At 41.5% G+C, this 15,018-nt stretch overlaps 1 protein-coding gene across 1 annotated transcript in view; it reads left to right on the forward strand.

Moving 5' to 3' along the window:
* The first annotated feature begins 693 nt into the window (after positions 1-693).
* Positions 694-15,018, forward strand: part of LOC103279780 (uncharacterized) — a 30,056-nt gene continuing 15,731 nt past the window's right edge. The window contains exons 1-8 of the mRNA XM_062957219.1: positions 694-869; positions 5,745-6,095; positions 7,410-7,640; positions 8,627-8,716; positions 11,240-11,308; positions 11,587-11,814; positions 13,488-13,577; positions 14,872-14,976. Coding sequence (XP_062813289.1) covers positions 5,750-6,095; positions 7,410-7,640; positions 8,627-8,716; positions 11,240-11,308; positions 11,587-11,814; positions 13,488-13,577; positions 14,872-14,976 — 1,159 coding nt within the window. The 5' untranslated portion in view covers positions 694-869; positions 5,745-5,749. The remainder of the gene's footprint in view (positions 870-5,744; positions 6,096-7,409; positions 7,641-8,626; positions 8,717-11,239; positions 11,309-11,586; positions 11,815-13,487; positions 13,578-14,871; positions 14,977-15,018) is intronic.

Here is a 15,018-nt window from a genome sequence, read left to right on the forward strand (position 1 = left end):
GGGGCCAAACCCAAACGGCAAAGTCAGCCATAGCAGAGCACTTGATGAACCAACCTGGACGCAGCATATTATCTGAGAACACAGAATTGCTGGGCCACTCTAACAACCACCACGTCAAACTACACGGAGAAGCCACTGAAACATGTAGACAATTTCATCAGAAAGGAGGAAACCATGAACATGAACAAAATCTGGCTACCAGTATTAAAATACTCTAAAATCAGAACAGTAAATAAGGAAAAACACTATGAAAACCGAGGAAATCCAGACATGAATCAACCAGGGGCAGCTAACGCCTCCGAACGAAGGCAGGAAGAAGCCAGGACATCAAGCTTGCAAGGCCATTAATGATAATCAAGGTGATTAATTACAACTTGCCTCCAACAGACAAGAGTTCTTTCTCCCACCCTGGACCTTCCACAGATATATAAAACTCCCTTGCTTAGTTTCCAACAGACCTCACAACCTCTGAGGATGTCCCATAGATATGGGTGAAACTTCAGGAGAGAATGCTTCTGGAACATGGCCATACAGCTCGGAAAACTCAAAACAACCCAGTGATTCTGTCCATGAAAACCTTGGACAGCACAGTGCTGCAAAGTGTATGAATTTTACAGCGTGGAATGTGGATACACTCACAGATTTGGGAGAAATAGAAGCAAAACAAGCAGTCAAGCATGAGGACGCATGAGCACAGCTGGGTCAGGCCAGCTGCCTTTTCAAAGTTTCGTTTCCCCGCAAAGGGAAAGCCCGGTCATGTGACTCTTTTCAGCTAGTCAGCCTAGATGAAGCCTCACTCGATTCGAATGGAGAGCTTCTCCCCAAAGTGCCGCTGGATTTTCGGCGCCTCTCTTCGCTAAGTGGAGCAGGTCGGCATCTGGTTTGTCTTCCTCGGGATGGGCGCTAAGGGTTCCTTGAATGAATGAGTAGTTTTACTTGCAATGGTTTAATCAGGCACCTAAAGACTTTGCAAAACTAAAAGCCCCACGATTCTATAACATTGAGCCCTGGCAGCCAATGTTTTGGAGTCCTGGGATTTGTGCTTTTGTGAGGCACCAGCATTCTTCGGCAGAGGAAGCTAAAGATCTTGGGAAACTATGTCATGCTCCCCCTCTATTCTGCCTTGGTCAGACCACACCTGGAATACTGTGTCCAATTTTGGGCACCGCAGTTGAAGGGAGATGTTGACAAGCTGGAAAGCGTCCAGAGGAGGGCGACTAAAATGATTAAGGGTCTGGAGAACAAGGCCTATGAGGAGCGGCTTAAAGAGCTGGGCATGTTTAGCCTGCAAAAGAGAAGGCTGAGAGGAGACATGATAGCCATGTACAAATATGTGAGAGGAAGTCATAGGGTGGAGGGAGCAAGCTTGTTTTCTGCTGCCCTGCAGACTAGGACACGGAACAATGGCTTCAAACTACAGGAAAGGAGATTCCACCTGAACATTAAGAAGAACTTCCTCACTGTGAGAGCTGTTCGACAGTGGAACTCTCTCCTGTGGTGGAGGCTCCTTCTTTGGAGGCTTTTAAGCAGAGGCTGGATGGCCATCTGTCGGGGGTGCTTTGAATGTGATTTCCTGTTTCTTAGTGGGGGGTTGGACTGGATGGCCCATGAGGTCTCTTCCAACTCTACTATTCTATGATTCTAGAGGTCCCATGGTTCTGTGTCATTGAGCCTGAGCCCTAACAATGCTTTGTAATTCTGGGATGTGTAGTTTGGTGAGGCACCAGCACTCTTTTGCAGAAAAGCCTAAAGACTTTGCAAAACTAAAAGCCCCACAATTGTGTAACGTTGAGTCGTGGCAGACAATGTTATGGAATCCTGGAATTTGTAGTTTGGTGAGGCACCAGCACTCTTTGGCAGAGAAAGCTTAAGACTTGGGAAACTACAGGTCCCATGGTTCTGTGACATTGAGCCCTAGCAGTTAATGCTTTGCATTCTGGGATTTGTAGTTTAGTGAGGCACCAGCACTCTTTGGCAGAGAGCTCGCAAAACTATAACTCCTTGCCAGGACTACAGTACTTCATAAGGTTGCAACAAGTTGGAAATGATATGAACGCCCCATCTACATAGGCATATAAAATCCAGATTATCTGCTTTGAACTGGAATATATAGTAGTGTAGACTCATATAATCCAGTTCAAAGTAGATAATGTGGATTAGGTGCTTTGATAATCTGGATTATATGAAAGTGTCAAAAGGGGCCGAAGATATACAACAACAAAGTCCTTGCAACAAAAGTGCCACCCTCTGGCTTTCCAGAAGTAATCCTCATTCGGTTCAGTGGTTCGGTTCTAGATAAGAGATCATGGTGCAAAATATGGGATTGTGCTGGTACGTTGATTAGGAAGTCAGAGTTCTCCGGAGTCAACAATTAAACAGCCACGTGGTTAATCCAAATCAGCTCCAGAAGCTGTTCTGGCTGCTGGAGTTTCTTTCTGGAAGACTAGAGAAAAGAGTGCTCTTGTTCACAGGCAGAGTGCTTTTCCACACAATTTGTTGCCTCACATGTTAGCCCTGTTCCTGGGTATATTTGACTAGCTGGTTCCGAAAATGGCACCAGTTTTCACCTATCAACTCTAGTTTTTGAGATACAGAATATATGCCTGTCAGCGTCTTGTAGTCACCACCTGCTAGCTGACGTAATCTGCCCAATGCATTTTTCTGAATCTGTCTACCAGAAACAGGCCTAAAAACCAAGACAACAAGAAATTCTCTTTTGATTGGCTGTGTAATGTAAATCCTAGTTGTGTTATTCTACAGTACGCTGCCCTCTTGGACTCATTTATCTAGGAACTAGGTGTGCCCAGCCACGCATTGCTGTGGCGAAGTATGATGGTATGGGAAATAAAGTACAGTAGAGTCTCACTTATCCAACATAAACAGGCCGTCAGAATGTTGGATAAGCAAATATGTTGGATAATAAGGAGGGATTAGGGAAAAGCCTATTAAACATCAAATTAGGTTATGATTTTACAAATTAAGCACCAAAACATCATGTTATACAACAAATTTGACAGAAATAGTAGTTCAATATGCAGTAATGCTATGTAGTAATTACTGTATTTACGAATTTAGCACCAAAATATCACAATATATTGAAAACATTGACTACAAAAATGAGTTGGATAATCCAGAACGTTGGATAAGCGAGTGTTGGATAACTGAGACTCTGCTGTATTGAGGAATTGGTGGTAGTTAAGGTAAAGGGTAAATGTTTTTCCCTGACATTAAGTCCAGTCATGTCTGACTCTGGGGGTTGGTGCTCATCTCCATTTCTAAGCCGAAGAGCCGGCGTTGTCCGTAGACTCCTCCAAGGTCATGTGGGATGACTCCATGGAGCGGCGTTACCTTCCCACCGGAGCAGTACCTATTGATGCACTCACAATTGCATGTTTTTGAACTTCTGGGTTGGCAGAAGCTGGGGCTAACAGTGGGGGCTCTCTCCGCTCCCCCAATTCAAACCTGCGGCCTTTCGGTCCAGAAGTTCAGCAGTTCAGCGCTTTACCACGCTGCTCCATCAGGGGATATTATTTCCTGAAGGTTGTGAATATACAATATTTCTGAGTGTTTTTTTTGTCTGTTGGAGGCAAGTATGAATGCTGCAATTAGGAAAAACGTGTGGCCAGGCACAGCTAGTTTGTTGTATAATATGATGTTTTGGTACTTAATTTGTATAACGATTACCTAATTTGTTGTTTAATTGGCTTTTCCTGAATCCCTTCTTATTATCCAACATATTCACTTATCCTGCGGGCCTGTTTATGTTGGATAAGTGAGACTCTACTGTATATTGATAATCTTATATTATCTGCTTAGAACTGGATTATATGAGGCCCCTTATTCACAGCTGTATAAAATGCACACTGAAGTGGATTATATGGTAGTGTGGAGTCAAGATAATCCAGTGCAAAGCAGATAATATAAGATTATAAATGGGTTATATAGCTGTGTGGAAGGGCCTTGAGTCTACACTGCCATATAATCCAGTGCAAATTAGATAATCTGTGGAAGAGGCCTAAGTGAGGTCTAAGTCTGCCTGTCCCCTAACTGAACCCTGGCTGTCCCTTGGCTGAGTTGGTTGCTAGGAGACCAAGTGGGCAGAGATTAGCCCTCTAAACTGGCAGCAATTGGATAAAAACAATTATTGCTCTCCCTCTAATTAGGACTTTATTTTTCTTTTCTTTTTGTTGTATCAACCTAGAGGCATGGATGATGGGTTGTGTTGTCAAATTTTGAGGTTGGGTGGGCCTGTAGTTTTGTTGTTTTGTCCGGTGCCCTGATTCCATCACTCTTTTATATATATAGATAAGTTCCACTGAACTCGCGAGGCTTACTTTTAAGTATGCATGTGCCAAGTAGCATTGTGAGACCTTTTTTGCGCTCAAAGCCCATTGAAATCAACAGACTGTATGCCAGCTTAGGGTCACATAGAATTCTTTGGAATTGGGTCAGAAATGAGAATTATTTTTGGAATAGAAATACAGTTGATGTAGTTGATCAGATCTCAAGGTAAAAATAGTGAAGTAGGGAAATGCATGCTTTGTGTCTTTCCTTCATGAGACATGTGCTGGGTTTCTAGGGCTCCTTTCACACTGCCTCGCTATTCCAGGATCTGATCCCAGATTATTTGTTTATCCCAGATTATCTGGCAGTGGAAACTCAGGCCCCTTCCACACAGCTGCATAAAAACCACATTGAACTGGATTATATATATGCCATACTGTTAGTTGGCCACCCCAATGTGGAACCCCTGGTCGCCATATCTTGGCCTGATGATGGAGTATTTTGTTATTAGTTCTTTAGTCTGTGGTTAATTGATGTGTATGTTTTGTGTACTTATGTTCACTATTGTATTATGTTTTGTTGTTGTATGGTTTTAAGTTGTTGTCTGGTTTCTTGCTATGTTGGAAACTGCCCTGAGTCCCTTGAGGAGATAGGGCGGTATATAAATAATAATAATAATAATAATAATAATAATAATAATAATAATAATAATAATTATTATTATTATTATTATTATTATTATTATTCTATAGCAATGTGGACTCAGGTAACCCAGTTCAAAGCAGATTCTCTTGCACCAGAAGTGACTTGGAGTTTCTCAAGTCACTTCTGACACGGGGAAAAAAACAAAACAAAACAGAGTTTTCTGAGGCTGAAAGAGTATCATTTGCCCAAGGCCACACAGTGGGCCAAAAACAGGATTTTAACCTCGCTCTCCAGTGAGACAAGCTGCATCTACACTGCGGGATTAATGCAGTTTGACACCACTTTGACCACCAAGGCTCCATGCTATGGAATCCTGGGAGTTATAGTTTAGTGAGACACCAGCACTCTTTGGAAGAGAAAGCTAAAGACATTGCAAAACCTGCAACGCCTATAATTCCATAATACCAAGCCATGCCAGTTAAAGTGGTGTGAAACTGCATTAATTCTGATGTGTAGATTCACCCATGGACTCCCAATCAGGAGAGTTCAGAGTAAGTAGCAACAAGATGATGAAACACCCACTGAATATATAAAATGCTAAATCAAAGCGTATCCTGCTCTCTGTGAGCATCAAAAGTCTGAAGGCAGGCGCAGGCTCTTAGCTTTCCGAGTTCTACTTGTGTTCCTTTATGGTGAACTTATTTATCCCCAAGCCTCAGAGATAGGGAATGTGAAGCTACATGAGGCAGAATAAGTATCTTCTAGTCACTCTGCCCGCGCATATGGTCTTGATATATTTATTCATCTTGTTTCAGGGCTGATGGCCTTGGAGGAAGGAGATGCTGATAACTTAAAACGCCGTGTAGTGGAACTACTGCTTCAGAACCCCCAAGGCATCAGGTTTGAGAATTTTTCTGGGGCCTTCCATCAGCTGCATGGTTACTACCCTCGTATCGCTCTTCAGGGATATCATACGCTCAAGGAATTAGTGGCTGATATGAAGAATGCTGTGGTTGTGGAAAGGCGTTCACGGCAACAAGTTTTGAAGATTGCAAAGGGCTTCCGTCTTGACTGTTGGTTGGAAGGAGAAAAAGGGAATGGATTGGAAACATCAGAAAGAGAAGTGGAGAACCTGCGAGATGAAGACCAAGTTGGAGGAGAAACAAGTAAATGCAGCCAAATTTGGATTCTGGCAGCCCAATTTAGTTTTTAGTATGATATTGTATGTGATTTTCAGATGGTGCATCTACAGTATAGAACTAGTACAGTTTGACACCTCTTTAACTGCCATGACTGGCTGCAGTGGTGCAGTGGGTTAAACCCTTGTGCTGGCTGGATGGCTGATGGTTGGGTTGCTCACCTGAAGGTTGTCTATTCAAATCCATGAGATGGGGTGAGCTCCCGTCTGTCAACTCTAGCTTGCAGGGACATGAGAGAAGCCTCCCAGCAGGATGGTAACACATCTGGGCGTCCCCTGGGCAATATCTCTGTACATGGCCAATTCTCTCACACCAGTGGCGACTTACAGTATGTTCTCAAGTTGCTTCTGACACAATTAAAAAAATGTGTATGCCTAAGGTTTTGACATGGTAGGATTCATAGCTGTATGCAGATGGTTGTCATCTTCATTTTCAGAATAGGTCTCCTGATTGCCCAAATTACTGCCATCATAGTGTCTCTGGCCTGACAGAAGAAAGGAGGAGAGGACATGCGCCAGCATGGTGGTATAAGCAGCCACGATCTGGGTACATCTACACTGTAGAATTAATTAAAGTGTAATACCACTTTAATTATTATGGCCCAATGCTATGCCTTCCTGGTATTTGTAACTAGCTGAGGAACTAGACTTTTTGTCAGCCAATGCTAAACACCTTATAAAACTGAAACTCACAGGATTCCATAACAAAGAGTTGTGACAGTTAAAATGGTGTCAAACTGCATTGATTTGAGAGTGAAAATGCACCCCAAAAAAGGGACTTTTGGATATTGTGTGTGGATTAAATGATGAGAGAGAGATATCAGCAAGGGCTCCAGCAAGGATCCACCGACTGTGCCACTCTGCACTTTAATTTGTTACTGCAGATAGCCAGTTTTATCCACAGGTTCTACTGCATTTTAGGAAATATTATAATTTTATAATTTTTACAATGTTATGTGCATTGTTGTTTTTATATTGATGTCACTGTGTGTATACTTATGTATTGTTGTTTATATGTGGCACTTGGAGAACTTCTGTGAGTCACTCCGAGTCCCTTCAGGGAAATGGAGGCAGGGTATAAAAAAAGATATATTATTATTATTACTATGTAGAATGTCTTCAGACACTCCAGTTGGTGTCTAAGTTAGGGAAGAATTCATTCATTATTGGCTAAGCTCCTGGGGGTGCCCATGTCCATATGATAAACAATAATAATAAGTGGAATATTGAGTTGAGATCCACGTTTGTAGGCATTTTGATTTATGACTTGTTCTTTTTGTAGCTCTTGCAGACATCTTGGATTTGCTCATCAGCCTCCTAACGGAGTACAAATCGGGACTGAGAATTAGCTATATCCAGAAATTCATGCTATCCAAGCATGCAGTGGACATGGAAAAGTTCAGCATTGCCCAAGGCTACAAGAACATCATGGAATTCTTGGGACATGAACTGCCAGAGCTAATAGTCAGATATCAAGAGAAAACCTGTGAATATGTTGTACAGATTCCTGAAGGTACAGGATGGAAAATAATATTTGATTATATAAAAGGGAGGAATTGATGCAGTGTTGTGATTAGAGTTTTGGACGAGGACTCCAAGAGATCAGGGTTTGAATCCCCATTCAGCCAAAGAAACCTCTAGGTCAGTGGTTCTCAACCTTTGGGTCCCCAGATGTTTTGGCCTTCAACTCCCAGAAATCCTAACAGCTGGTAAATTGGCTGGGGTTTCTGGGAGTTGTAGGCCAAAACACCTGGGGACCCACAGGTTGAGAACCACTGCTCTAAGTGATCTTGGGCAAGGCTTCCTCTGAGATTCCAAGGAAGGGAATGGCCGACTTCTTCTGGATAAGTCTTGCCAAGAAACCCCAATTCAGAATCAACCTGAAGTCACATAACTACAATTGTGGAGGTGAGGGGTTGGCTACAGTTTTACAATAGCATTGAGATCATAAAAATGAAAAGTTAATCAACAATGCCACATGGATAGTTTTTGTTACAGTATTTCCTTAGTTTCAGCTCAGGGGTGCTATGAAAACCGGATCTTCTTTGTAATCTTACCAAGCCTTGCCAAAAGTTTTGTTGTCGACGTAACTCTAGAAAATAGTTTGTTCCTTATGACCAGGACACAAAGTGTTGTTGCAAATCTCCAGTAGATCTCAGAGATCTTGAGTCAACATTTTATTAATTGCTACAGAATTAGTCAATTTCATGGATTGGCCACCTTAGTGTTTCTGTTGATTACTGAGAAGTAGAGATGAAGCAATTTGAAATACTTGCTGAAAATGAATGGATTTGTACAGATTTCCCAGCTGCTAACTGCTTTGTTTGCCATGCAGTTTACAAATATATCTTGATTATTTCAACTGTTTTATAATGTTTATGAAGAGAGTGAAGATATTTTAAAGAGTCAACAGATACTATGAATCAAACAAGGTTTCATTGTGTTTTGTGGAAGCAGGCAAGTTTGTTTCACACTATGTAACTTTGTAATTTTTGTCAGGTCTCTTTGCCTCAGATCTGTCTGTGGAGTCAGATTTCTCTACATGGAGCTCACCATCCTCGACCCAGGATCTAACAAGAACAAACTCTGGTAAGATTGCCTTTGAGATTCTGGGTCACATACCCCGTTTCCCCGAAAATAAGACAGGGTCTTATATTAATTTTTCCTCCCAAAGATGCACTAGGTCTTATTTTCAGGGGATGTCTTATTTTTCCATGAAGAAGAGCTCACATTTATTGTTGAACAACAAAATGAACATTTATTATATACTGTAAAGTAGTTGTCATCACAAACCAGCATAACCAGACAAACTATGAATCCTATCAAGAATTTCTTGTTACTACCATTATTTACATATACAACAATCTATGGTACCTCTTGCAGTTTAGGTTTCACAAGGTTTCCACGCTGATTTCTCTCTATTCTAGTTTCAATGTAGTCATGAATGATGAACAATATAATATACTATAATAATAATATGATAATATAATAATAATATAATGATATACAATATATTAATGAGATAATATAATAATAGGATAATATAATAATGGGATATAATAACAGAATAGCATAATAATATAATAATAATAGGATAATATAATAGAATAATAGAATGGAATAGAATGATATAAAATATATTAATAGGATAATATAAAATGGAATATAATAATAACAAAATAATAATATAATAATATGAAAATATAATAGAATAATAATATAATGATATAATAATAATAGAAAATATAATATAATGATATAAAATACATTAATAGGATAATATAATAATGGGATATAATAATAGTAACAGAATATGATGATAATAATATGGTAATAGAATAATAGTATAAAATAATAAGTTTCATGGCATAGGATAGGAATAAGGATGAGAGGAGAATCCCAATACGTCCTGTACCTTTTAAGGACGAGTGGAAAGGGTGTTCAAGCCCTCTTCCTTCCCTCCCACCCTCCCTTGCCCTGGCTCCAGGAGCCAATCAGAAGCCTTGGGGGCAAAGGGAGCATGGCCAGGACGGAGCCTTGTCTCCGAAGGAAGAAACGGCAGCGCAGCAGCAGCCACGGAAGGTTCTTCAAGCCGCCTCTCTCCCTCCCTCCGGTGTGTATGAATGAGTGCTGCTTTAGCCCTGCAGCCATGCTTCCCAATGGAACTCTGCTGCAGCCTTAGTTGCCAGGTCTTACTTTCAGGGGAGGCCTTATATTTGGCAATCCCCCCAAACCCCTACTAGGTCTTATTCTTTGGGGAGGTCTTATTTTAGGGGAAACACGGTAGGTACTACCGTATGTCCTGCAGTTGCCCATTCAGGGCATAATATTTCTGGGAGGGCTTGAAGTTTTAAATCTCACAGTGAGGTCAGAGTTACATTGGATATCTCTTTTGACGTAAGACATTAGAAGTAAGCAGTTTTAGAACTGATCATCAGTGTCTAAACTGAATCAGAACTAAACTTCCAGAATGCCCTGGCTGGGACTGCCGCTGATTGTGCTGGCAGAAGATTCTGGGAGCGGTAGTCCAAACACTAATCATAAGTGTTTTTGAAGGCTTTCATGGCCGGAATCACTGGGTTGCTGTGAGTTTTCTGGGCTGTATGGCCATGTTACAGAAGCATTCTCTCCTGGCGTTCACCCACATCTATGACAGGCATCCTCAGAGGTGTGAGGTCTGTTGGAAACTAGGCAAATGGGGTTTATGTATCTGTAAAAAGTCCAGGTTGGGAGAAAGAACTCTTGTCTGTTTGAGATATGTGAAAATGTTGCAGTTGATCACCTTGATTAGCATTTAATGGCCCTACAGCTTCAAAGCCTGGCTGCGTCTTGCCTGAGGTAATACTTTGTTGGGAGGCCCTAACTATTTCATGTCGGGAATTCCCCTGAGTGTCAGAAGTTCCCTTGTTTCCAGAATAATTTGAACACAGCATATTATTTGTGAACACAGAAATGTTGGACCGCCCTTAACAACCATCATGTCAGACTACACAGAGAAACCACTGAAACCCACAAACATGTAGTCAATTTCAACAGAAAGGAGGAAACAATGAAAATGAACAAAATTTGGCTACCAGTATTTATAAAAACTTTTAACATCAGGACAGTAAATAAAGAACAACACTCTGAAAACTGGAATTCCAGACATGAAACAATCAGGGCCAGCTAACACCTCCCAAGAAGATTCCTCCCTCAGGCAGGAAGTAGCCAGGCTTTGAATCTGCAAGGCCATTAAATGCTAATCAAGGTGTCAATTGCAACATTCACACTTGCCTCAAACAGACAAGAGTTCTTTCTCCCAACCTGGACTTTCCACAGATATATTAACCCACTTGCTTGGTTCCCAACAGACTTCACACCTCTGAGGATGCCTGCCATAGATGTGGGTGAAATGTGAAGAGAGAATGCTTCTGGAACATGGCCATACAGCCTGGAAAACTCACAGCAACCCACTAATCATAAGCCTCACTTCTTGTGTGTTCTATGTACCTCTGTGACTGCTTCCCCATTTCCAGTTACGTCCAAATACAACTTGTTTGTACATTAGTCTGAGTTCTGAAAATAAGGTTAGTTACAACTTTTACAGGATTCTTTTTTCTTTCTTTCTTACAGCTAGCTCTTTGTATTACACATGCAAAAGTGACCCAAACCATGTGAAGCAACCTACAAAATATGTCCCAGGTGAAACAGTGTGATGCTCTGAGTTGTGCTGTTGTGGTTTGTGTATGTGATGGAGCAGGAGTTGTTAGTGTTGTTTGTTTGTTTTTCAGAGAAAACTTTAACATGAGGCTATAAGCATGTTTGGATTTTGCAGTATTAATGAAGGTGTAGCCATCATTGGTTTCATTATATATAGCCAAGTTTTTTTACCCACCCACTTCCCTCATAATTTTGAGTGTACTTTTTTCTTGATGGATACGCTAGATGTGAGTACTGAAGTTCAATGCTTTTTCTTACAGATCTGCCGGCTGCTTCAAAGCTAATTCGGGATGTGCTCAAGAGTTTTCCTTGTGGTATCAAAGTATGTTCGCTAAAAAGGGTCCTCAGAAAGAGATGCGGATTTGACTTGGAGGCATTCCGCACACAGCACGGATACCAAGATGTGTTGTCCTGCTTGAAGGATGTCCCTGACCTGTTTCTGCTAAACACGAATAGGCATCGGAATTGTCTCGTCCGCCTTCAGCCATGTAAGCCAAATACTGTCATATCGTTACTGTGTCCCCCATTCCCTTTGTGTTTATGGATTACCAAGCTTTGTTGTGGGCATAGTCAAGGCTGCATAGACTTTATCTGCCTGGTTGGCAGACAAGTATGAATAAGTTAAGTGAGATTTTTGCCATGAGTGTGGGATTTTGGCACTTGATGTGGTACTCAACAATCCCATATGGCTGGGTTTTTTTTACAGTATTTCCTTTCTTTGGCCTTAACTCAGAGGTACCATGCAAACTGGACCTACTTGTAATCTATGTCTACCAAAACTTGTCAATGGTGTTGTTAGTAACATACCACTTGAAATAATTTGTTTCTTATGATTAGGATACTTAGTTTTGCTCTGCAAATGTCCAGTAGTTTCTTGAGATTGTGAGTGACCATCTTATTGATTGCTACACAGTTAATGAAAAGCCACAGTATTATCTTGCATGGATTGGCTACCTTAATATCGCCCCCCCCTCCCCAATAGCAGACTCTGTTAAGTACTCTGTTGAAAAGCGGAGACTGTTTCATTTAAATATATATGTTATGTAGACATTTTCCAGCTGATAGCTGTTATGTTTTCTGTGTTGTTTTGAAATATATCTTTTTTTCATTGTTTCAGCTGTTTCATAATGTATTGTCGAAGACTTTCATGGCTGGAATCATTGTGTTACTGTGCGTTTTTCAGGCTGTATGGCCATGTTCCAGCATCATTCTCTCCTAACATTTTGCCTGCATCTGTGGCTAGCATCTTCAGAGGTCTGTTGGAAGTGAGGGAAATGGAGTGTATATATATCTATGGAATGTCCAGGGTGGGAGAAAGAGCCCTTGCCGGTTTGAAGCAAGTGTGAATGTTGCAGTTAGTAAGCTTGATTAGTATTAAGTAGCCATGAAGCTTCAAAGTCAATCAGAGAGGTTATCTGCATAGAGGTAGCCTGGGCTTGGTTTCCTGAAGGTATCTCCTGCTTGGGAGGTGTTAACTGGCGCTTGATTGTTTGCTGCCCGGAGTTCCCCTGTTTCAGAGTGTTTGTTTATTTATTGTCTTGATTTTGGTGTGTTTAATGCTGGTAACTATGAAAATGAACAAAACCTAGTTATCAGTATTGAAAAACACCAGAATCAAGACAGTAAATAAAGAACACCGCTCAGAAACAAGGGAACTCCAGACAGCAAACAATCAAGTGGCAGTTAACTCCCAAACAAAGGATGCCTTCAGGCAACAACAGCAGGCTAGCTCCATGCAAATACCCTTGGTGATTGACTGTGCAGCCGCAAGGCTACTCAATGCTAATCAAGCTTGCTTATTGCGACATTCAGACTTGCTTCAAACAGACAAGGGTTCTTCCTCCCACCCTGGATATTCCACAGATATATACAAACTCCATTTGCCTCACTTCCAACAGACTTCTGAATATACCGGCCACAGATGCAGGTGAAACGTCAGGAAAGAATGCTACTGGAACATGACCATATAGCCCGAAATACTCACAGCAACCTAGTGTTTCATAATGGTTATGATGTAAGCCACTGAAGAGATTTCATTAAGGAGTCAGCAGATTCTATAAACGAAATAAGCCAGTCATAAGGACTCCTGAAAAACATTTCAGTGTGCCCTGTGTAAGCAGTAAGGTGTGTTTCACACAATGTAATTTTGTATTTTTGTTAGGTCCCTTTGGTTCAGATCTGTCTCTGGACTCAGATTTCTCTGGATATAGCTCTCACTCCGAACCCGACGGTCTAACAAGAACGAATTCCGGTAAGGTTGCCTTTGATGTTCTGAGTCACATAGTAACTGTCCTTCAGTTGATCCATTTAGTTCATGCTACATTTGGGAAGTTTTGGGGTATTACATCACATGGTGCATGCAAAGTTACACTGGGTTGCTTTTCCCAAGTAGTCAATGAGAATTGTGATTGAACTTTTGAGAGAAGAACGTTGACTCCAATCTGCCTTTCTTCTCCTCCTACAAAGTTTCTATTAGAAGACCTATCAAGGGAAGGGTGCCAGATGAAATGTCTGCCAGTGGTTTGCTTTAGACCAGTGGTTCCTAACCTTTGGGAATCCAGGTATTTTGGACTTCAACTCCCAGAAATCCCAGCCAGCTTACCAGCTGTTAGGAACTGTAGGAGCTGAAGTCCAAAACACCTGGAGGCCCAAAGGTTGGCAACCACTGCTTTAAACTGTGCAAGCTTAGGTAGAATAAATAAAGACCATTTCATTATCCGTAAAATAACACTGATTACTCTTAAATCCTGTTGGAGGAAATCATGCAGAAAGGCACAATGCACTAGCCACAGTAGCCCAAAATTTGCTGTGTATGTGATGAGAATTACCAGCTCCTATGGTCGAGGCTTTTTTCCCATGTATGGTTCAGGAGTCCCTGGTGGCACAGCAGGTTAAACCGCTGAGCTGCTGAACTTGCTGACCAAAAGGTCGGTGGTTGGAATCTGGGGAGTGGGGTGAGCTCCCGCTGTTATCCCCAGCTTCTGCCAACCTAGCAGTTCAAAAACATGCAAAAGTGAGCAGGTCAATAGGTACCGCTGTGGCGGGAAGGTAATGGTGCTCCATGCAGTCATGCCGGCCACATGGCCTTGGAGATGTCTGCGGACAACGCCGGCTCTTTGGCTTAGAAATGGAGAAGAGCAACAGCCACCAGAGTTGGACACGATTAGACTTAATGTCAGGGGAAAACATTTACCTTTATGGAGCAGGAGGCTCAAATCAGGATAGGTGGCATGGATGCAAATAGATTCCTCTGCTATGGATGGGAGTTCTTGTTCAGTGAAGAAGGAGTTATCTCTTTCAGTGGGGTCTAACAAGAAAAAAGAACGATATATGTACTGCAGTTACAATGAGAGATGAACTATGGCTAATGTTTTTTGAGAACTGACATCTTGTTTGCCACACCATAAAATTTCTCCACTGATGGAGAATGAACATACCTATTATATCTTTGGGGATGCCAGGCCACTTTCCTCTATAAGTACACCTTCCAAGATTCACCACAACAATGGCTTTCTCTGAACCATTCTGCATTGGCTCTATTTCAGTCCTGTCTCTGGAAAGTACCTCCAGCTGTACTCCTTCTCTTGATACTAATTTCTCTGTTGGTCACACAAATGTTGAGCCTAAGAAACCGAGGTCAACAAATTCAGGTAAGGTTGCCTGAGATATTTTTCTATAACACAGTAATATAC

The sequence above is a fragment of the Anolis carolinensis genome, chromosome 6 (genome assembly GCF_035594765.1).
Source record: "Anolis carolinensis isolate JA03-04 chromosome 6, rAnoCar3.1.pri, whole genome shotgun sequence".
In the NCBI taxonomy this organism is placed as follows: Eukaryota; Metazoa; Chordata; class Lepidosauria; order Squamata; family Dactyloidae; genus Anolis; species Anolis carolinensis.